Source organism: Akebia trifoliata, chromosome 4, assembly GCF_017979445.1.
Source record: "Akebia trifoliata isolate Shusen 1 chromosome 4, ASM1797944v1, whole genome shotgun sequence".
NCBI lineage: Eukaryota > Viridiplantae > Streptophyta > Magnoliopsida > Ranunculales > Lardizabalaceae > Akebia > Akebia trifoliata.
Window position 1 is genome coordinate 15,552,175 of NC_141378.1, and position 24,772 is coordinate 15,576,946.

General features: G+C 35.5%; 1 protein-coding gene across 2 annotated transcripts; it reads right to left on the minus strand.

Moving 5' to 3' along the window:
- Positions 1-547: 547 nt before the first annotated feature.
- On the minus strand, positions 548-24,035 carry LOC147404104 (exocyst complex component SEC5A-like). 2 transcript variants are annotated; one of them, XM_086439952.1, is made up of 21 exons: positions 23,585-24,033; positions 21,867-22,018; positions 19,782-19,876; positions 16,135-16,329; positions 15,851-15,978; positions 15,604-15,762; positions 12,779-12,883; positions 12,207-12,281; positions 11,904-12,041; positions 11,537-11,725; positions 10,260-10,403; positions 7,777-7,903; positions 7,483-7,693; positions 4,491-4,606; positions 4,103-4,340; positions 3,904-3,997; positions 3,193-3,270; positions 3,026-3,082; positions 2,464-2,613; positions 1,946-2,161; positions 548-976 (listed from the first exon to the last, which is right to left on the minus strand). In XM_086439952.1, exons 1-21 carry the CDS (start codon positions 23,987-23,989, stop codon positions 752-754), a joined length of 3,297 nt encoding a protein of 1,098 aa, XP_086296078.1. In that variant the 5' UTR covers positions 23,990-24,033; the 3' UTR covers positions 548-751. The 2 variants fall into 2 exon arrangements, 1 of the variants encoding a protein (XP_086296078.1); XR_015177701.1 differs by lacking the exon at positions 548-976 and having other exon boundaries at positions 2,021-2,161; positions 2,464-2,612; positions 3,024-3,082; positions 23,585-24,035.
- Between the last annotated feature and the right edge of the window lie 737 nt (positions 24,036-24,772).

A 24,772-nucleotide genomic window follows, 5' to 3' on the forward strand; every position in this document is an offset into this window, starting at 1 on the left:
TGAAAGAACATTAGGTGTGGATATTTTCTTCTCTTATCAAAGAGTGAAACGCACGAGATCAACATTAAGAGGTAGGAGTAGACAATCATTGAATATCAACTTGTTCTTTTTTTATGGGTTATCGTATAAAGTAGCAATTCATGTCCTTTTTTTAGTATCTTGTGCAAGCATTATGAAAAGAATTTTGATGTAGAAATGTTAATAGAATTTAAAGGGTGTGTGTCAATTTTAAGTCTGGTAAGTAAAAATTGGATAAGTAAATGTTGGAGTGCCAATAGAATTCCTCCTCAACAAAAAAAAAAAAAATACATCATGTCTGTTTACCCAAAATGTCTCTGGCTCTTCAGTTTTAAAAATTGGATAAAATAGACTCAAAAGAAGGAAAATGAGGGTGAAGAATTTTATCCTGGATATTGAAGATGGATTTTGGGGTCGAGCTTGAAGATGAGTGCAGTTAGAGGTTGAAGCCATATCATTTCCTGAATGAATCATCGTGTCACATCATTGTAAAATTGCGAGACGAACTGCAACATTATTGAAAAAAGAATAAAGAAAAAAGAGCTTCAATATATTAGAACACATGGATCCTTAATAATTATGCTCCAATGAGCATCAACCAGGAACAAGCATAGTAATGAGAGAATGAAATCTATCTTTCTTTGCTTTTTTTAAATAAAAAATTATAAATTATTGCAACACAAATTACATCAACAGTATGCAGAAAAGAGAAAGAAGAATTGAAATCTATAGATCATCTGCGCCTTTGCCTAGAAAAGCTGCCTGGTGATCCAACAGGTTGATTTCCTCTGTAATTTCTGCTTGGAGAATCCATGTGTCCCCTGAAGGAAGAGTATGCAGATTTGACTGGTTCTGGAACTGAATCTAACGGAATCGATTCCACAAAGCAAGCCGTGTTGATACGTGTCCTCTCAAGTTCTGCCTGAAGTAGCTCGGAACTGTATTGTTGTGCAAGCGCCTGAAGCAAATATAAAGAGCCACTTCAACATAGAGCACAAAGTTTAAAATATTAAGAGAAACCATTCTCCCTTGCCTCCTTCACAATGTTGTGGCACATATTCAAGGGGATTTGATCCACCATTCTTTAGGTCCTACTAAGGAAATTTCTTCAGCCAAAATGACACCTTTAACTACCCTAACCATCCATATTCATTTTGGCACTCTGAAAAAGAGAAAAAAGGGAGAGGGGGCGGGGGCATTCCAAAAAAAATCTAGGGTTATTTAGACAGACCGCATATGTTTACAAACTGATAACATGCCCCCACTTGATAGACTGATTAAAATTTACCTGAATGCCCCTCATCTTCAACCTCTAGTAAAAATCCTTGATTTTTCTTCTCAAAATCATACTTCTTCAACCCTTGATTTTTCATTTTCAGGTAAGTAGAAAAAACAGAATTTTGGATAGAAAAAATCTAGGGTTCCTACAATGGCAACTTGAGGTTAAAAATGATGGATTGAAGATAAGGGTAAAGAGATTAGAAGAAATGTTGAAGACCTTGAAGATGATATATTTTGGGAGAAAAATCAAGGGCTTTTCAGCCAGAGGTTGAAGATGAAGGCATTTAAGTCATTTACCATTTGTGAATTATATAAGACCAATGTCAAGATGGCCATGTCATCGGTTTGAAAATAAACGTGTGGTATGTCAAATATTTACCAAAATGTGGAGGGGTACGTCTAAGTCACCCAAAACTTTGTAGGCTAGGCTGGGTTAAATTGATCAGATTTAGACAAATTCTAGGCTAGAAACATCTAAGTGGGATCCATTGATTGATGGGTTCTCAGCTCTCTGACGAGGAGGCATAGAGTGGACTTCTTACCATCCTCCTATGTTTGACATGATTTTTTTTATAGGTCCTATCTGGACATAATTATTCTCCAAGGTTCAAATATCCCATACGAATCATATGAGGGGGAGTCTTACAAGTAGGTCATCTGGTGACACGGTCATTCCTTGATGTCTGTCATCAGCAATTGCATCCTCACTCCCACGAGTTGGCCGACGGTGATGCCCTGGATTCTCCGTAGCCTCTGGTACACTCTCACAGGCTTTCTCCAACAACACCGCTTGCAAAGACTTCAGAGACTCACTCGCATCAGGTGTGATATATGGATTCAATATGGTTTCAAAATATTCAAGCTGCAGACACATTAGCAATACAATTATTTAATTGATCCTTGTGCGCTTGAAACAGTTACAGGTACCTAAGATGAGACAGAATCTCTGCAGGATGCAATCTTAAATCTCATCTCAAAGTTTTTCTTTTCTTTTTTTCCCCTAAAATTAAACACCAATTTTCAACTCTCTTTAGGAAAATGACAGATATATTTGTAACAATGCCTTGAAGTTTCAGAGCAATCAATGATTGCATTCCATGATGTTCATTAAGCATGCAAATGAGGAATGCTGATATCATAGTCATAGTAATGATGATAATTCACCTCAAGCATGAGCTGACAGAAACCATTTGAATCCAATGACTTGAGTTCTTTGCCTTTGTTCTCATGGAAAAGGCTAAGGAAAGTATCAATCAAACCCTCCACAAGTGTGCCCAAGGTCTTATCGAGCAGGGGCTTCGCACCAGAAAAAACCTGCAACAGTGAAATTGTTATGTGGTCATAATCCAAGATCTGAAAATGAACTAGTTAATTTATAAATAGGTTTAACACATCCAGTATTCTCCAGTAAGGCCAAGCTCAGCCTCAAACTTGAGTTTGATAGCTGGAGAGATGAGAGATGAAAATGAGACATAAGATTAATGAAAACGTAACATAATAATTATGCAGGTATTTCAGTCCATGAAAATATTATCTTAACTAACTTATACAGGAATAAATATTTGTAAGTATGGGTGTCAGTGTGGATGTTAAAACTAATAAACTTTGACAGTTGGACACTATATTCACATATTCATATTTATTTGAAAGTCATGAACAGTGTAAACATAAAAAAAAAATATGAAAGAAACCAAGTAAATTAATGAACGTAAAGCCAGAAGTGTACCTCTGCATGCACTGCAACAAGAGTATGCAGTAACTCTACAGCCGCGTCTCGCACACCCTGCAAGGAATATGACATTTATGAGTTCTTTTGAAAAACAAAGCAGGACTTGTATTTGATACAGAGAGAAGAAAAAGGACTAACTAATGTGACTATTGTTTATTCCTTACTTTGACAGCAGGTGCCCCTCCCCATTGAATTCCAGCATCCAGTAGATAGTTCACCGCAACTATTCTGATCATGTTTGCCTGATGGGAAGGCACAAGGGAAGCACAAATCAAAAGTGTGTATTTTTGGAATTCTTGACTGCTTAGAAGCTGCAATTAAGAAAGTGAAGACCTCGAGTTTCCGAATGCAAAGTGTAAGCAAAATGCCTTGAAGCATGCCCCCAAAAGGCATATTCCAAGGCACCACATTTTAAAGACTGCTTGATGCATATCTTTCCTTGATAAGTCTATGTATTATTACTTGAAATATTATCCTTCTATTCTTCACACCTCCGTCTAATAAAACAAAGCTTGAAAGACCTTTTACATAACTATCTTAAGTAAAGAAAACAAAATCAATTCTCGAAATTCAATTTGAGAGAGGATAATTTTTCCAAGATCTCAGGTCCAGTGAGTATGGTGTAAAACCCTTTTGTCAACAATCCTCATCTTTTTAGCAATACAATATTTTTTCTTTGCTATCGTTCAGCTGTACATTGGGGGGATTGTATTCAATACTTGTTAGAAAATTAATTAATTAACTAAATTATGGTCAATGTGCTTTACAAAATCAGAAGACATGTTTCCCCTTTTAGTACTTCTGAGTTGAGGGGTTTTCAAACATCAAACTTGGATCCCCTGATCTGACAAGCATTTTTCCATATTGCACCCTACCTTAGCAAAAGTATACTCTGCAAGGACCTTTTCCTCAAGAGCCGCAAAAGACATTGCTAAATCTCGTATGTCAGTATCCTCTTCGTCCTTTTCCCTGCAACAGTGGAAAACAAAAATAGCAAGAGATATGTTAACTTCGAGAAGACCCTAAAATTTGCAATATTTTCAACCAAAAAGGAACAAAGTTCGAAGTACATACCTAGACTGCAGCCAGGTATTTTTGTACTTATTGTATAACTCATAAGAAAGTTCATCTTTGCAGTACCCAATATTACTCAAAATGATCAACAGCCTTTGATGTGGATCACTCACAACGCTGCCAGGGTGAAGACCACATGTTTTTTCTTCAGGTTCCTGTAAATATCCATTTTGTAAGTGTGAAGTTTCTTTGTTTGATCTATTCTGAGAGAGTTCACCACCAATGCGCTCTAGATGACCTGATCAATGTCCACATAATGAAAACCCAGTCCTTTTAGTACTAGAAGAAACACGTCATTAAGTCAATGCTTAAAAATGAGAATGTGGCAACCAATTAACAAAGGGAGAAAAGAAGGGGCGGGGGAGGAATTGAATGTATCCTCTTATACCAGCAAAATCAAGGAAACAGTTCAAAAATGCAAGCCTAACAGATTCCTGGATTTCTTGAAGCTGCAGAAACATATCCTCAGACTTCGTAGCTTCGCTCCTTAGACTCTGAAGCATTCTGGAACAAAAAAACAATGATGTAAGATGGGGAAAAAGGAGACCCATTAGAAGTAGGTGAACATTGTTAAGCACATTTTACGACACCTAGAAGAAGCACGCCATTAAGGCCCAACAGGCTCCATATGACAACAGTAATTGGCCATTGTACATACCAATTGACTAAGCACCTGACTGAACAAATACAAAACTTGGCAACACATTTGCACATGATCACAAACCAGGTCACGTGTGTCACAAAATTGATTGCGCCACAAGACATTCTCCCAAGATTGGATAGGAGATCCACTAAAAATGATGCAGCCGTGAGGTATGATACAATCCCAGTTGTTCTAGCTGTGTGGGCCTCATACTAAGCTGATACTAATTTCTCACATAAAATTAACCGTTGCTATCATCCAACTTGGGTGTGTGATTGCTTCCCACTGATTTGATAGTTAGAAATCACTTATCATTTTAAAAAGTATACTGGTGTGAATAAATTTCAGGTATAAAGATGAAAGATTCGGTGAAAATTTTTCAATAAACAATAATATACAACTAAAATATTCTTTTTTGAATAATAATAATAACAAAATTATAAGGCCTATGTAGCTAATGTGACATTACCATTCTAATTTTCATGTAGAATTTAGTAGTTTTTTTTTTTTTTGATAAGTATAATATAGAATTTAGTAGTTTTTGGCTACTGGGATCTCAGAATATCACTTCAAAGTATAACATAGCAGTTTTGATTAAAACAGGTTGGTTCGGGACGGATATGAGTATGTTCATATCCATATCCGAATTTTTTTATCTAGATCCAAATCCGATTCGGATCCGAATAACTAAAATCATATCCGAACAATTTTGCTTTCATTAAATCCATATCCAGATTCGATCCGACCGAATTAATTGATTTGGGTCAGTCGATCGGATAATGTCAAACCGTTAAGGTTATTTCAAATAAAATTGCTAAAATGTGGCTAAATGATGACTTGAACTCAAAACTTCTCCAATTTGAAGAGAAACCTTGACCACTACACCCAACCGTTGTTGGTTGATAAAAAGATAACTTTAAAAATATATAAAATAGAACCTGCAATGTAATATACCATTCGGATCTTGGCGGATATAGGGATGGACCTGGATCCGACTCGAGTCAACGGACATCAACCCATATCCGAACTATATTTTAATTCGGATATATTTGCAAGAACCAATCCTACTAAATTCAGATTCGGATCACTCAAATTTCGGATAAAACCCATCCCATTTTCAGCCCTACTTTTGATATTCATAATATATACTCCATATGGTTCTTCCTTATAGTTTGTTGACTCGTGAGTATGTTTCCACAAATATTTTATCATTTCCTATGGTTTCAATGAAAATTTTATCAGTATTTCTATCATTTCCACAATAGCTCCATTATTTCCATGAAAATTGTATTAATTGTCGCCAATATTATCAAATAGCATATGCAATGTTGTGCGATAGCATATGTTTTACGCATATGTGATCAAAGAATAATATATGCGTTTGCATGGCACAATTTTATTTATTTTTTGATGTTTCTAAGAAAATAGAAGAAATTAAAAAATAAAAATAAAAATAAAAAATAAGTATAGGACAAAAAGAAGAATTTTTTTGCAATTATTACAATAACCCTGGAAAAAGTATCTTGTAATTTTTTATTTCCAATTTAATTATAATTTATTATATTTGCAAGTTTTATAAGGATGAAAAGGGGATAAACCCAAAATTTGAATAAAAATGATTTTTTTTTATTAATTTGACTGTGGTTAGTGAACATACAAAATATATAAATGAGCTTGAATATTAAAATTTATTATATTCTGCATGCTTACTTGTAGTCTTGTAGGAGCTAATATAGAAGAAGTCCAGTAAAAAATACAAGTTAAAGACAGTATATGAGAGTAGAAGAGTGAAAAAAAAATGGCTTAAAGTAGTGTAGGAATGGTGGTATTTAAAGAAGAATATAGATTAAAAAACTTAAGTTAATGCTCTGTTAAGTGTATATTTTCCTCCACTCTCAGGTGTGTCAAACCCCAGTGAAGCCCCATGACACTCTCATACAAGACTTTCTGATAGAGGATAGTTTCCAGTACAGCAGGAAGGCTTAGTTAAAAGGAAAGCAAAAGCACTTTCAAGAGATCCTAGGCCGAAAGCAATTTCTCAATAGTTTAGTGAGCCTCTAGTACCTTAATCAGAGAGTCAAAACTTTCTGCTTAAAGAAAGATTAACATAGAGACAACTGATATAGATGGGACAACTCTTTTAAAAGAAGGAACTAAGGGATTCGATCAAAGAAAGAGAGAGAAAGGTTCACGGGCAGGTATACAAGAAAGATTGACCTTTCTTTCGCTTCATAGTTCTCACCCTCTCCAACAGATCAGTCTTTCGGAGTAGTTTGTTGGTCAACATGGTATTAGAGTGCTAGGTTCATTTCGTAGAGGTCATAGGTTCGTTTCGTTCCACCCCTATGGGTGAACGGGAGTGTTCAATCTATATTTTCCTCCACTCTCGGCTGTTATACCCCAGTTAAGCCCCGTGATCCTCTTACATTCATAGTTCTCCCCCTCTCCAACAGATCGGTCTATTGGCGTAGTTGGTTAACATACTCCAATGGTCAAATTTTTTACAGATGGCATATGCAAATTATGTGACCCAAAATTGCATAAGCGACTGCATGACACTTATGACTGCCACACTGATCGAAATATTTCTGTTCATAGGCTGACCAAAATTGGTACCAAAACCTTGTTTCTTTAGAAGTAAAATTCGATACCTTGCTCCTAGTTTAAAAAAGGGGAGAAATTATTGAGAAATGTATAGGAATAATAGTATCTATGATAGTAAGCTTTGGAGACTTACAAATTAATCTGATCCATTGCCGAGGCTATCATTGTGCGAAATGCTAGAGGCAAAAAGGATATTGTGTATGGAGATTTGTTCCTTTCGAGAATAGATACAGGGACCCATGATTCATCTTTTGATATTTCCTCTGTCGTGGCCCGCATCCATGAGCAAAGCCTTAATATGTAGACCTTTGTGATTTCCGAATGAAGTGCACGCAAAGTAAACACTGGCAGGCTCAAGAAAATGGACATGGAATTAAAGTTAAGTCCAAAATAGAGTAAACTGACGCTTAACAGTGATAGTAAATACCAGCACTAGGTGGAGCAGACTCTTTCCCTTCAATGGCTTGGCACGCTTTAGATATTTCCTTTATGGCATCACTCATGTATGGGCAGAGAATATTAGCCTCCTCAAAATCGCGGAATGTGTTATGGACCTGTAACAGGAGTGGTGAATTCATTTGAATTAATTTCTAACTGCTGAACCAATAGTCCTAAAACAGGGAAAATGAGTGTGCTAAGGAACTAACACGGAAAATGAACACAAGAGTAATGAAAAAATCTTCACAGATAAAACATAAAAGTATATGTAACCAATTAAAAGGTAAAGGGAGAGTTGGAAGGAAATGTAGTGAGTCAAATCTTTCAACTGATGGAAACAGATGAACAAAAGTAGGATGAAAAAATAAAAAATAATGATCCATTAAAAATCATAAAGATCAGTGCACCAGAAACAACACAAGTATATTAGATGCTTGGGAATCAATACCATCAAACATGTCAATGGTAATTTAAATGGACCAACAGAATCTATACAACCTGTATCTTTCTCTTCAAGTAATAGAGTAAATAATAGCTTCAACAGATAAAGACAAAAAAGGATAAGGTACATTGGTTCACATAGCAAAGATCATAATAACTTTCCAGTCCAGTTGCAAAATTTTGACAGATAGTACAGTGTGAAAAAAGGTAACCAGCTCAATTAAAAGTACACAAATAAAGGGCTAATAATCCAAACAATATAAGTCATACCATAGAGATAACATTGCAAGATCTCTGGAGCCAAGAAATCTAGAAAATTGGGGACTTGCATAGCTTTTAGAGTAGAGCATGTATATTTTGGAACTGAATGGGCAGTTTTGGATTAGCATCGGAGACTTCTATTTAACAAATGTGCAGGGAACTAACAATAAAGTTGTCTCTATAGATCTTACATTTTTGTTTCCTTTTGCAAGTAATGGAGAATTGAATAGATTTCAAATAAGGGTAGAAAGATTGGGGAATAGAGGTCCTTATATAAAGGCCATCTTTATTTACAACTTCTCCTGTCAAGGAACCCACCACATGGTCGAGACTGTATTCCTTGGAGTAAGAAAATTATGGTCCAATCCCAAATTAGCTGTCTAATGTGAACTACATTATTTGCAAACCTCCAAGGGTAAATGGCAGCACTAATGGAGTAATGGGCCACTTAGCATTAGCAGAATCACCTTGTACAATTAGGGGACACTTGGCTTTGATCTCTGTCTCAATGGAATCGGACACTCCAATTGGACCAGAAAAGGGCTTGATCATTTCTCCACAATTATTCCAGACAGAACATTCTATAGATTTGTTATGTGTCTCCTTCTGCTTGTACTTTCGTGTTGGTCACCTCGACCTCCATTTTTTATTCTTCCAATAAAATATCTTTACTTATCAAAAAAAAAAAATTATATGTCTCAATCTACTGCCTAGGGAAACAGATGAAAGATGATTATACGAAATCCTCCCCCCCCCCCCCCCCCCCAAAATAAGCAACATACTTTTTGTTACATTCATCAAGTGATGGTTTCCCAAGCTATAAGAGAGCACAGATTAGCTATGTTGCACAGTAAAATACATGTAATCCACGAAAGCTAGGGACGTAAGCATCATGAGATTAGCTGGTGATTCTGATAGTTGGGAGAGAATAAACATAATTTATACTTACACTTATCAAAAAAAATAAATAAATAAACATAATTTATACCGCAAAAAAAAAGCACCAAAGATGGAATCCCTATGAACAACCCAAACTAGAATTTTCAAACAAATCCAAGAATGCAAAATTCAGTTTTGTGCAGCAGTTTAACATACACACTCTTTATAAGATGATTACAACCAAAAGGAGAAGTGATTGCATGTTTCCAAGCACGATTGTTGGATGATTTCAATGCCTATAACCATGTCTGCTCTAGGTTCACTCTATTGTTGCCATCAAAATTAGGCTTTGAGAAACCACTAAAAGAAGCATCTGGATATCCCTGCAACAGACTGCACTCCAGGCAGGAACATAGACAAAGCTAAGAACAATCAAATTCATGTTCACAGCAGCAGTTCAATAAATATGCATAAGATGCCCTATTTTTCCATGTAAATGAAGGCATTCCAAGTGATGAAAATTTTATAGTGTAAACAAAATTGAAAAAAAAAAAAAACTATGGTGTAAAAGTGTGGATTTTGGATGATGATGACAGAGAACAAAAACTCATCACCATCCTAACCTTGTCCCAGCTAGCTGGGGTTGGTTATACAAGTCCAATTTCAGCATTCTATTCTGTTGAGGACATTTCCGAAAGCCAAAAAAAGTATTTCATAAATTACATGGCTCACTTGTACAGAATTCAAACAGTTTTAACAGACTTCATTTTCAAGGCAACAACTTTATACGAACTCACTAATAACTTGGTTTACACAGTTCATGTTTAAGAAAAAATAAAGCTATAACTTCAAGCTCTATCATGTAGAAGTAATGGAATAAAGTTTAGTTACCTTGACTTCGTATACAGATATAGTACTGTGTATCATTCCACCAACTTCATCAAGAGAATGACTTGAGTACTTCACATCACCAACTTTATCCTCAGTCTTACTCACTGCTGATTTAACATTTGTTTCAGCAGCAACTTGGGAAGACTGCCATAAAAGATATATTCACTTTAAACAAGGGAACAGAGAAATCTTCGCTTTGCAATGACAGGAAAGCAAAAAAATTAACAAAAAGTAGAGCATAAAAAAGGATTTTTCCCACAAGATCTAGAAAAAAAAACTAAGTCGATGGTTCATTGGTCAAGCTTGAACTAATATAAACATGAAAACATGCCTTGAAAACTGAGCAGGACAGATCCAGATTACTACATAAGCAACACTTGGTATTTGTTATACGGAAGGAAAAAACTAATAGATAGTTCAAGACAGAATCATCATAAGTATTAGGCATAAATTCAAGGACTGTAACAGCAGGGACTCTATACTGTTATGTAACCAAAATGAGTACAAAGTGTTGTTAATGGAAGATTCCAAGACTTTTACGGATTGTATTGAAGATCAAAACAAAATCATGAGGGTGTCTACATCTTGCATCAAACAGAAAAGAAAGGGAAGCCAAAAACCATCCCCAAGTTGTTGATAGCCCACCAGGCAAGTTCATGAGCAACATTGTTGAAGATTCTTGGTGATTGGCATAAAATGGAAGCAGTCACAGAGTGATAATCCAGATTGGAATTCGATGTATCTACCAAGATTAACCTCCAATACAATCAGTTTTACTGTTATCAAGTTCAAAATTAAGGGAGTTTCTGAGCATCTATGTTGTAGAAAGTGAAGATAAAAACAATTTCACAGATACAGATACGGGGATTCAGAGTCAGACACAGGTACAAAGCGTTAGTTTCATCAAAAACCGAAAAAACAGGATTCATACCTTCGCATTATATTTCAGGTAATTTTGAACAAATTAAACTTTTGATGGGGTTGTGCATGTCAAAACAGATTAAATTTGCAAGTCTGGTCTCCAAGGTATGGGCATTTCACCGCACGGTTGGATCATCATCAAACATAAGCAGGAGTACAAATATTAAGTAGAGACTAACTCTTTACTATTATATTTGCTATAGAGAAAATTTCAACTGGAAAAGCATAACTCATAATCTAGATAAATGTTAAACATAATCTACAGTTCCAAGCTCTTTTGAGAGACTACACTGTAATAGAAATAACATCGCATCCCATTTACCATATCAAAGGGTTCTAGATGAAGTGAAGAATACCTTGGCAAACTTCCCGTTAAAGACAGAGAGGACTACTTTCCAGAAGGCTGGTATATGATGGATAAGGACAGAAGTTAACCTGCGGATATACCTTCCTCTAAGAGCATCCACTTCTTCACCATTTAAGTCAACTGGTTGTGAATCTATTTCAGAACTATCCCCAAGAGAAGTGGAATAGTCGACATCTGACTGATAGTGATACAAGAGAACAAGTATTAGCTGCCTTATTTTAAATAATTTGTGTAAACTGCACTTCTATTCATAAAAAAAGAAGTATTTAACTACATTTAAAATAGAATGATATAGTGTCATTGATTAGCTTTCACATAAATAACTTAATACAATCCAATTTGATGTTTGTACATACAAATTCATTCAAATTTTGTTGGATTTGCCTCCACCTTGCATCAGACAGTGCTCTCTCACGAATCTTGTTATGCAAAGCTTCCATCCTTTCTTCATGATCCATGGTGCATCTTTCAAGCAAACCTCTAATCCTTTGATTCTGACCAAAAAATAAATTCAAACTCAACATTAACTTAAAACAATATCATAGATGAAACTGAAGAATGCAAGAGTTTGAAGGAAAATATTGAAATCATGCAGCATGTGAATATATGACTTCTCAAACCAAATTGCAAAGGTATGATTATTTATCAAAATCGCCAACCTGAATATTTAGATAATGCCACACGGGGTCTGATCCAGGTTCCAACTCCAACAGCAGTCTCACAGTGTTTTCAAGCTATGAATAGGATATAGCATGAGTTAGAAGCATAAAAATTATGTCACCAAGTAACATGATCATAAATATGACTAGACCTTCAAACTAAAAGCAAGTAATGATAGAAATTGGGCACAAAGATGGTCGATGAATAGAAGATTGGCCAGTACCCATTTTTTTTTTAATTTTGACAAAGAGAACAGACAAGGCAGAGTTTACAAACGTATTTTTTTTTTTTTTGAGCTAAAGGCTTTTATTGACAAGCAAGAGAAAGATTGGAAAAAAAAATGAGGTCAACGAGACCTTCCTATAAAGAAACTAAAGAAAACAAAGAAACCAAATAAAACGCAACTAATAATGGAACATTGCTGCCTACAATGGTACCCTATCTCAGAACAATATCTTTCAAGAAGAAGTCCCTGCACTCCATGAATTAAAGATAATCGACATGCATTATTTCAAATGTTTGCACCACTTGACATGCTAATTGCAAATGAAGAAGGAAGAATGTGTTTTACATCAGCTAGATCTATCTCTGGATCTTCCATTAACTTATAAAGCATGCCTTTGAACTCGTGCATAACTTTTTCCACCTCCTCAAGAACACGTTTTAGTATCCCCACCTGAACATAAATAACATATTATCATTAAATAGTGCATAACCGCGACCACAACGAGCTATGGTGGGAAGAAACCGTACACAAACTAAATATATCTTTTATTCAACCAACTGCCTAAAGTAAAAACATTAAAGTTCTACACAGATTCCCAAAAAATCTACCGTTTATGAACTCAAAGAAAATGTAAATGATTTGATAAGTAATCAGAGCTAGATCATTCCATCGACATGATCAACCTGCAAATAAATTACATGAAAATATATGTACTGTTCTAGAATAAAATTTAAAAGAAGAATTTCATAAAATGGATGATAGACATTTGATGGCTGCAAAAGGCTTACGATCATGTGAGTTGGGACTTTTTGGAATATATGATGGGGAGAATGGGGTTTGGGGCAAAATGGATTAATTGGATTATGAAATATGTTACAACAGTTTCCTACTCAATTCTTGTCAACGGGAGTTCGGCTGGCATTTTTAGGGGATCGAGAGGATTGAGGCAAGGGGATCCGCTTTCTCCATTCTTATTCCTTATTGTAGCAGAAGCTCTGGGTAGATTGTTTAGGAGAGCAGTTGAACTAGGAAGGCTTTCAAGGTTTAGGGTGAAATGATGGGCTGTTGATTTCTCACTTACAATTTGCGGACAATACCTTAGTTTTCCTGGATCATTTGAGGGATCAAGTGAGGGTGTTACGGGTCCTTTTGTGTTATTTCAAAGCCATTTCTGGTTTACATATCAATTTGCAAAAGAGCAACCTCTTTGGAGTAGAAAACGTGAGTGATATACATTTAATGGCTACAACCTTGGGCTGTGGGCATGATGTTTTACTAAAGACTTATTTGGGATTACCACCGGGAGCACCCTACAATAGCATCAAAATTTGGGAAGGGGTGTTGGAGAGAATGGAGAAAAGATTGAGTATGTGGAAGGCCAAGTACCTATCCAAAGGAGGGAAAGTTACCTTGATAAAAAGCACCTTGACGAGTATCCCGATTTACCTTCTATCCCTATTCACGCTTCCTAAGTCGGTTGAAATCAGATTGGAAAGGCTTATGACAAACTTTTTATGGAATGATAAGAGCGGTAGGAGGAAGTATCACCTAGTTAGATGGAAGGTTATCTGTATGCCCAAGAAGAATGGGGGGGTTAGGGATTAGGGGTCTTAGACTTGCTAATAGAACGCTTTTAGGAAAATGGCTCTGGAGGTTTGGAGAGGAAAGGAGTAGATTGTGCAGGAGGGTCATTTTAGTAAAGTACGTGGAAAAGAGACTGGATTGGTATAGCGGTGAGGCTAAAGGCTCGTATGGGTGTAGTGTTTAGAAGGGTATTTTGAAAATGAGTGAGGAGTTAAAAAATGGATTAGATTAAAAGCGGGTACGGGTAATAAGATCAGATTCTGGGAGGACAGTTGGTGTGGCACATCACCTCTAGCAGTTCAATTTCCGTCTTTGTACGCCTGTTCTACAAAAAAGAACTACTCGATTTAACAGTGTTTGATTCGCAACGATTGCAGTTCCACTTGGGATTTGGAGTTCAGGAGAAGCTTTAATGATTGGGAGCTAACAGATGTGATATCTTTCGTTGATCTTTTGCACTCGTGTCCTCTCAACAAAAGTGAACAGGACAAATGGGAATGGAAGAGGGCTAAGGACTTGAGATTTTCTTTCAGCTCGTTTTTTAAGTGCCTCAATCCTTTTGCCGAGCAATCCCCCTTGGGATTTATCATTTAATCAAATTCCGTCCCATCTAAATATCCTTTTTTGTTTGGTTGGCTTCCCTTGGGAAGATTCTTACATTGGAAAATTTGATTGCTCGAGGGTGAATCACTCCTAATTGTTGTCCTCTATGCATGAAAGATGGGGAGTCTGTCGACCATATTTTAATTCATTGCACATTCTCTCACCAAATTTGGTCAATATTCCTTGGTCTTTTCAGTATTCATTGGGTCCTTCATTGTAAGTTCTCCTTGTTATTAGAAGGGTGGGCCAGTAATGCTTTCTCTTCCAAGAAAAGATTTTTGTGGGCTATTCTTCCCTCAGCTATTGCTTGAGGGGTGTGTAATGAGAGAAATAACAAGGTGTTTAACAATAGGATGAGAAACTCTCACAGCATATTCTTAGAGATCTTGGGCTTATTATATCTTTGGGCGAAGCAGAACATCGACCTCAAGGGGATCACTTTTGATGACTTCGTTTTTAGATAGAACTCTTTATGTAGTCTTTGATGCTTTATTTTCTTTTTGGTTTGTTGCTCTCTTAGAGGCTTTCTCGGCCTCTTTGTACTTTATTTTCTTTCATTTAATATATTACACTTATCAAAAAAAAAAAAAAAAATTTCACAAACACGCCCCAAGAACTATGGAAAGCACAAAAACTTGAAAAGATAGGACTAGCTGCCCCTAGAAAAGATCCTATTTTGCCAGAATGAAGAAACAACCTAAACTAAATTTTAATCAGAAAATATTAGCAATTAAGGGATTTGTTTTACTGCAAGATTTCATTAAGTGCACACCAGGATGGCCAAAAAGCTTTTGTAAACTTTTATCCCCTTTTTTTATGATTGTTAATTAGATCAGCAATAATCTGCCCCACCCCAGACAACAACTTATCCCAAAGATTTGAGGTCAGCTAAAAGAATCTTGTTCCTCCATTTCACTCTGTCCAGAACCAACTGATCTGTAACTGAAAGTTGGTTAAAATTTTTAAAAGGCATTCTTTCTTACGTGAGAAGGCAGAACAATCGACTTTGCTTTCATGTATTCCCTAACTGCCAAGTCATATTCCCCCTTACTGATGCTCCCACGAATAGCACTTGGCAAGTTAAATAGTGTTCGGAACCTTTGGAGCATTCCTTGAACAGACCTGATCTTCTCAGCTTGAACCTGCATTTACATCAGTGAACAAAATTCAAGCTTGTGCGACTTAGTTGGTACCTGATAAGTTCATAATCAAATTTTGAATTGGTCCAACCTGCCTCTCAAATAGAGGTTCAAATGCACGATTTGCCAGTGTACTGACACCCTGTATAGTTTTATACAAGTGAGCAGTTCCTGCACCTTCGGGATCGTCCTCTATCCGCTTCAACTTTGACTCAATATCTGTAATTAAAATGATAAAAGTACATAGTTAGAATTGACCAAAACTCAAAATCATTTTGACCACCCACAACTGAACAAGCACTAGTCACAAAGGAAAATGAGCAGAAAGAAATTAGGCAAACAAAACAAATTAGGCAAGATAAAATGGTGGCATACCATCAATGGTTGTTTTGCAGGAGACAAAACAGTCAAAATTCTCTTTAACTAATTGCTTCTTCTGTTGAGTCCTCCCTTTCAGATCAGTTTTTAAGGCAAGAGCGCCAGCTTCTAAATCTGCTGCAGTTGTATTTTGATGTATCCGTGATAGGAATAGCTTTGCATCAAATTTTTCAGAGACATACACCAACTTTTCTGCAAAAAAAAAAAAAAAACAGGTATGGACTGTTATCAAACTACTGGAACCATGAAAGTAAGCGTCAATAATCAATAAGGCCCCAACTAAAAGTTGAAGATGTTCAAGAGATACACATTTTGAGCATACCGCGAAACCCTGCAAACACCACAGGAGTGTCTTATGACAACAAAGGGGTTGACATTTTATGAAAAAATGGTTTTTAGAGAAGGAGAGGAGACAAATTAGCAATGCTGCACTTGGCCTTTTCCTCTTGAGGACAGATTCTTTGGAGATCACTTCCATTTGCAGTACTCAGGGTCTATGGAAGGAATGAAACAGGAGGACATTAGAGGGAAAGGAGGAAGAAAACCAAGATATTGTTTTAATTTTAAAACATTAAGGTCTCTCTGTTTTTTTGGTCTAAGTAGATACAAAAAATGAAGAGCATGCATGCACGCATGGATTATATGGAGATTAGTTCCATTTGCGTTAAGTTGGGGTCTTGGAAGGAATTAAACAGGATAATATTCGAGAGAAAGGAGGAGGAAAACCAAGCGATTGTTTTTAAAGGTACGGTGTCTGTTTTGGGGTCTAAGGGGATACAGAAAAGGATGCATGCCTGTTCGCATACTTAAGTTCACTGAATTAGTTGGACAAATGTTGAATAACTTGGCAAAATTGTAAACATTTTCTTTAAATAAAAATTGTAATATTTTGCTCAATTCTATGTTTTACACTTCAACCACATATTATGAAGTCCGAAAAATGTTTAAAAGACGTCACTTCACCTTCTTTTTTTTTTTTAAATCTTGCTTTTATAGGGTCCTATTTAAGAAAATAAAAACTAACCACCAAGAAAGTCGAACCCATTTTTGCCCCGGGCATAATATTGGCCAAAAAAGCCCGTCCCCTTACAATACTTGTCACAGTATGGGAAAAGGAGCCCGGCAAGAGCTTTCGAATTCGTTTTCAGAGTTTGGCTTGTTGCCCTTGATCATCGTTATTCAATTGAGGATTTGAATCAAAAACAAGTTTTAGCTGGTGATATCAAGATCGGAAGCTCCTCGGATAAGGGTCCTTTGAATTGTTCTTCGAAAAATTAATTTCGTCCTAATTTCTTGCTTCCTTCATAGAGATTTAATCTAGATTGATGTTTTAGATGGGAAGAGGTGATAAGGTTCGGTTCTAGGAAGATTGGTGGTGTGGTGAGTCCCCTCTCCAATTTAGCTTTCCTAGCCTATGCGTTATGTCTACTTAGAAAATGACGCATGTCTCTTCCTTCCTATTGCACACGGATCAGGTTACATCTTGGGACCTTGGATTTAGAAGAAACTTTAAAGATTGGGAAAATCACAGTGGTTTCATCCCTTCTAGGCCTTTTACCTTCTTTTGACCCCCCCCCCCCCTCCTCCTCTGTTGGAGGATCTTGGACCTAGGTAGATAATTCAAATGGAATCTTCACAGTAAAATCTTTCTATGATCTCCTTATTTTGACTGAAGGCACCTCAGTCCATGTTTCTTCAGTGTGGTCTAAGGATCTTCCCTCAAAAATTGGCTTTTTCTTGTGGCTGGCAGCTTTGGATAAGGTCCTTACTCATGATCACCTTAGAGTGAGAGGTGTGATCCTTTCCGGGTTTTGTTCTTTTTGCAAGTCTAATGGTGAATCTGTTAACCACCTCCTTATTCATTGTAGGGTGGCTAATCAAGTTTGGTCTCATTTTTTATCTTTTTTTAATCTTTCTTGGTGTGCCCCTCACTTTGTCCTTGCTTTACTCGATGGTGGAGGTCCACGGCTTTTTTGGGTAAGGATAGGATTATTTGGAATTTTCTTCCCCCCTACTATTTGTTGAGGCTTGAGGAAAGAAAGGAATAGGTGTATATTTGATGGAAATGACCTTACTACCCAGGAAATCATCTTTCGTATTGTGGGATTGTTGTTTTATTGGTGTAAGCAGTTTCAGAAGTTTAAGGGGCTTAAGTTTGGAGATTTTTTGTTTCGATGGAAGTTGATTTGGAACGGGTGATTGCAGTGGGTTGTTTTTTACCTTTTCTCTTTGTTGTTTGCTCTCTTTTATCTGTTTTTTCTTGCAGACTTCTTGTTCCCTCTTCAATAAAATTTTGGTTATAAAAAAAAATGATGGAAATGAGCTTACTACCCAGGAAATCATCGTTAGTATTGTGGGGTGGTTGTTTTATTGGTGTAAGCAATTTCAGGAGTTTAACGGACTTAAGTTTGAAGATTTTTTGTTTAGATGGGAGTTGACTTGTAACAGGTGATTGTAGTGGTTTGTTTTTTTTCCTTTTCCCTTTGTTGTTTGCTCTCTTTTGTCTGTTTTTTATTGTGGACTTCTTGTTCTCTCTTCAATAAAATTTTGGTTATCAAAAAAAAATTGCACTCATCATCCAAGAATGATGCAATGAGCACACTACAGTTATCTAATAATATGAGTTCAGGCATGAAGATACACATAGATATAGTCCAATAAGCATCCCTAATCTTGCGTTGGATATAAATCAAGATTACAGTTCAAATATGGATAACAATGTTCTTTAGAAGACAAACAATAAAAATAGAGAACCTCTACTGCCACAGCAACCTTTTCTTATGGCAAACCAATTATTCCCGCCACCAAATTGTTATTATCACATACCAATATATATATATACTTCCTTTGCTTGGTCCTCAATCTTTCTCTCTCTTTGCTCTCCTCACCTGTGATTATTAACTCAAACTCCTGCCCCTCCTCTTGTCCTCAATATTTCCATTTAAATAGTTTGGCAAGATCGAACATCACTCCAACAAAAATGCACAGGTTCTCAGGCAACAACATTTTCAGAAGAACACAGATTTCTAGTAGTAACGAAAGGATCAATCGTTAGAGCCTCAAAGAAAGAAGGATATAGTCCCCATACTCTTTCCATAAAGATCACTTCAAAAATGATTGACGACCAAGTCAGAGAGTGGAGATGGAGATTAGTCTAAAAGTCTAAACAAGGAATTCGGGAAAGCAAAGATATAATAATTTTCTGAGTTTTTTTTTTGGCTCCTCTCAATTGATCTTCCATGATGCCTCAATGCTTCTACTCGATCCTAGTCTAAATTGCCATGGTTTCTGTGATGATCTTTGCTCCAATATATATACCTCTCTATCATCTTTGATTTTTTTTGTTCGACTTTTCCTACTCGCAAACCCTATCCCCTCTCTCTTTCTCCACTTCTAAAGTTTTGGTTATCTTTTTTTACTTAAAAAGAGAAAGATCGGGATGTCATGATGAAAATTTAGAGACAATTATCCCCACATTTTTTAAATTTCTATATTTTTATTTCAGGGAAAAATTGGTGTGGCAATAGAAGTTCTCTCAAAGTAAGAACAAATACAGTCCAATACTCAAATAGTCTTCAAAGGAAGCACCAAAACTGAAATTCCATCTTAGCATCAAGGAAATAAAGTGAATCAATCTGGAATACCTCGTAAGCTATTATCTGAATTATCTTTATCAAGCTTGGCTGGAGAGCTTTCTGAAGCTTCAGTGATTAACCTTAATGACTTGTTGTCTACAATCCTGTCAGTATACAACATAAAGTTATGCTTGCCAAAGAGGAAGACAAAAGGCACACTATCTAGATATGCTAACAAATGATAAGGTGGAAAGAAACCACAACAGCCTTTAAGAAGAAAAAATTAGAAAAATATCATCACAGATTTGATGAACTGCGATAATATAAACAGTACTCATAACTCAGGATGTAATCCTTGTTTCCATGATGAAAATGTTGAAAATTTAAGTTGCATATAATCAAAAAGCTTGTAAAACAGTAAAATGCATCCAACCAATTGAAATATTTGACATGTCAGCATAATATTAAATTTTGACATATTTCCACCAATATACAGAAATATTTCAATTTCCACAAGGCTCAACATGGAATTTAACTGCCATCTCTCTGCATACATTTTAGCAGAAATCACTATTCATTTCACAAAATATATCAGTGAAACAATAAATTTTGACTGAATTAATCAAATTTCAAGTATAAAATGCATGGCGTCAGTGAATATTTTGATCAACAATAAAAATCAACCAAGATATTGTTTTCTGAAAATACAAATTATTCTAAAAATATTGATAAAATTTGTAAAATCAAAAAAATTGCAAATTACTTATAGAAAGGAATTGTAAGTTATACATAATATTCATTCATTAATTGAAATGAAATTATGATTAATTAAGCATCTATGTGTCATTTTTTTTATGTATTTCAGCATATTTGCACATTTATATAAGCTTGCGCATACAATCATCATTGTGCTGATTGGTCGAATATACAAATAATTACTTTAATGTACATATATATTTAGAAAATAAAAGATATAGATGATGTGAATGTAGTGACAATAGCTTTCAATAAAAAATTTCATTTAAGCAAATTTGACATATTAAGAGGTATATAATTGATAAAGTGCCATTTCCTCAAATGCTTGTCAACATGTAGCAGAACACAAATAATATTTATTTCCATACTCCGATAGTTATTTATAGTTTGATGATTTACGAGTGTGTTTTCATGTCTCTTTTATTATTATTTTTTCATTTTTGTTTTGCTAAGTTGTCTCTTTTATTTTTTCGTACAATGTCAATGATAATTTTCTCAATATGTCAATCATTTCCACAACATTTTAATGAAAATTGTATTAATTTTCTATTGATCAATATTTCATTCTAGGAAGACCAAAATAGGCATTAAAACTGAAATGTAATACCTTGCATAATACTAGATTTTGACATATTTCCACGAAATTTAACCAACAGATTATTTGTATATAGTTTAGAGCAAATCTATTCAATTTTTGCTAAATATTTAGTTAACAATGAATTCAACTGAAATAACAAAATTCTCTGCATAAAAAAAAATTCTTAATATGACTATTAAAATGCAGTGAACATCAGATTCGTAGCAGTCCATAGCATAAACTATTATATTCTATATACCACTTAAATTCTTGACTAATCAAAAACTAAAAATAAAAGGTATTAATTAATAAGCACTCAATCTTAGATATGTTGAAATATGTGCCTAAAGCTCACATAAAGAATAAAACGGGAACAAGGATATCCTTAGTATTATAATGAGAAAAGACGGAGTTCACCAAAATTTGAGTGGGTATAAATGCCCTCTCTTATATATTTGAATTTAATATAATCAGGGTCATTTTGGTATATAAAAAAAAACAAGAAAATTGACAGAACTTTCAGTGGAAACATAGAATAATGTCCATTGGCCATTTAAAATAACAATGACGATTTTGTGTTTGCACAATCTACCATCATCGGGCATACCAGGTGACACAAATGCTTCTGATGTGACATTAAACTGTGGTTTGAGTCCTTTGGATTAATGAGCATGACTATATAGAAGTAAATCAACTTCAGTCCCCTTGGACGGACAAAAGAAAACAAAACCACAAACAAGAGTTAATGATCACTAAAACCAGAAGCCGCCCATGAGCATGAGAGTGTAGGACACGCATTTAGAAAGAGAAAAGAAGGTTACCCTAGTCCAAGGGGATCCACACATTCCATGCCTCGAGGAAAGGACAATAAATTGGTTAATCCCTTACGAACCGTTGTTGTTCCCTTCTGCTCCAAACTTTGACCCACTGGTACTACTCTTGTCTCTCTCATTTCACGAACTCTTCGACCAAGCTGTCAACAAAAGCATAATTGAATCACCAAAACATTTTCAAATTGTTAACAGAAACATATGAATGGAATAACAAGTATTCAGTAACAAAAGGTTTAGCAGATGTAGCCACATAAACCTATGAACATATTATGAAAGACAAATGCAAAATAAGATTATGATCGAGAACAACCACTTCAGGAAAATTCCTGCAAAAATGTCATCCTCTGATTGATATGTATGAACATGGTTCAAAATTTCACAGAACATTCCAATTTTGGCAGAAACCGGAATGAAACATTAACCCCGAACATGGACTGTTAGGGAATGTTTCGGTCAAGACCATTTTGGTAATTTCCCAATTGAAATATTGTGTTGAAATGAGACTTTAAGGCTTGTGTTTAAATAATGGGAAGAATGCAGAAACAAGAATTACAAAGATGAGAAGGCGGAAGATACAAAGCAAGGATGAATGATTATAAACCAATAAGAGGCCAATATAGATCCCATATCCACTCTATTTCTATTGCAAGTTTCATAGTGTCAGTTATATATAATTCTTCGAGGAATAACATTCATAGAATCCATTCGCACCACAACTGATTAGGAAGAAATTAGCCAAGTAAAATATCTTTTATTTTCAAAAGAGATAACACCTCGACTTTCCTTGACTAATAAGACCCAAGAAAGCCACCACACATAGAGATCACTAAGACCAAGCATAACCCGAGCTGTCAAGGGAAACCACATCAAAATTGAACTCCAATGCCCCTTTTAAGGAATCAATTTCCATTTCCTCGTATCTTTCTTTTTATCTCTGATATTCTGTTATTCTACTCTTTGCACAACTCACAAAAGATGGCCACTAGGACTGACATACGCAAATTTAGCCTCAATCAAGCAATATCTCAAAAAACTTAACAGCTTGTCTTGGATTTTACGTCAGCTAAAGAATAAGAACACCTATTCAATATCCAGTCTGCTCGTCCAATTTATTTGAGTTGTTTGATTGGTTTTATATTAATCTGATTTGGGAAAAAATAATTTAAGTTTTAGAATTAAACTGTGGCTTAGCCAAGATGGAGTGAAAACTCAACAAAAGCAACATCAAAGACAAGTGATTCTGGTTAGCTTCTCAGAAAATGTACCTAAGCGAGGACATATGGTCGAACCGATTATCATTACACGTGTTCTCTTCTCATCATGTCAACCCTCAACCGATTATCATTATACGTGTTCTCTTCTCATCATGTCAACCCTCAAATCCCCTTACTTACTTCAGCAAGAATCTAATTTCCCATTTTTCCAGAACAAAATAGTTATGAAATTCCCATAGCTCACCAAAAAGAGATAAAAATTTAAAGGAAAAAAAAAAAAGGTATGGAGCAAATTGAACAGATATCATTAAAAATCACAGCTTTTTTGCATCCGAAAACTGGACTCGAACGTGCAAAAATTTCACAACAAAATTCTCCAATTTTCTCGAATTTAGCATACTAATTCCAGAAAAAACGCAGAAATTTTCTACTTAAACTACAATTAACAAAAATCGATATCATAAACAGCACCAAAACTACATAAATAAGTACCTCAGCCTCATCAACTTGCTTCCAACGATTGGGCTCGGATCCATCCCACCCACGATCGCCATCATCTTCACCTCCTCTTGAACGATTTTTGGTGGCGATTCCACGATCCTTTGAAAAATCCTCATCACCAGATGAGATACTGAGTAACTCGACCTCCGAATCATCTTCATCAACATCCACAGATTGTTGACGAGGTTTTTTCATCTGTGAAGGATTGGAGTTAGGATTTTTGCGAGGAATTGGTGGCGGTGGTGGTTGAATGAGATTGACAATTGGTTTGGAGGGTTTTTTAGAGGAGGAAGATGAGCTTCGATGTTTCTGGTAATTTGTTTCTCTCTGAGATTGCTCCTTTAAAGCTATCTGTAGAAGCTCGTCTTCATCGATTTCGTCACTGTCGCTTGACATTTTCGGTTTTTCTTACTTTTCTTCTTCAGATCTGAAGTTTAATTATGACTTTGGAGATAGAGAGACAGAGGTGATCAACTCGGCCGAGATAATCCACATGGATTATCTCACTCGTTCATGAGGGAGACCGAGATGAGTCGGACGAATCATCTTAGTGTCGGACGAGATTTGAAACCATGATAGTAATGCCCCTCAAGTTTTTGAGTATTTAGGGCTGGACTATTTGCACCCACGTTTTTGCTTGTCTCATCCTCTAAAACGTAATTTTCTAAATTACTCAGTCAAACCCATTTTAAAATAGAGTAATTTTTTTTTTTTTTCTTAAGTAGATTAACTTTTGGAGAAAATTATTTTAAGGATCCTTACGGAGGGATTTATTTCTAAATAGTCCCTAAGTTTTGCATTATAGCAAGACATTTAGTAAACTTTTTATTTTTTTAATGGTCCCTCGTTATTTGCGACCTCACCATTTTTTTATTTACTATCGAGTTCATCACTTTTTATTTATTGTCAAACTTGACGATTTTATATTAAGTGTCGAGTTCACAATTTTTATTGTAGAACTCACCATTATTTACTATTAAATTCATCACATTTTGTTATTGTCGAACTTGACACTTTTATATTTAGTGGTTAACTTGACACTGGTAAAACCCACCCATATTCAATTTTCAAGGTTTTTTTTTCTAAAGTACATGGAAAGATCGATTGAAATTTTGAGATAACAATTTGTTTAAATGATTTTAACCCAAAAGCATCATTCTTGATCGATTTTCATCCAAT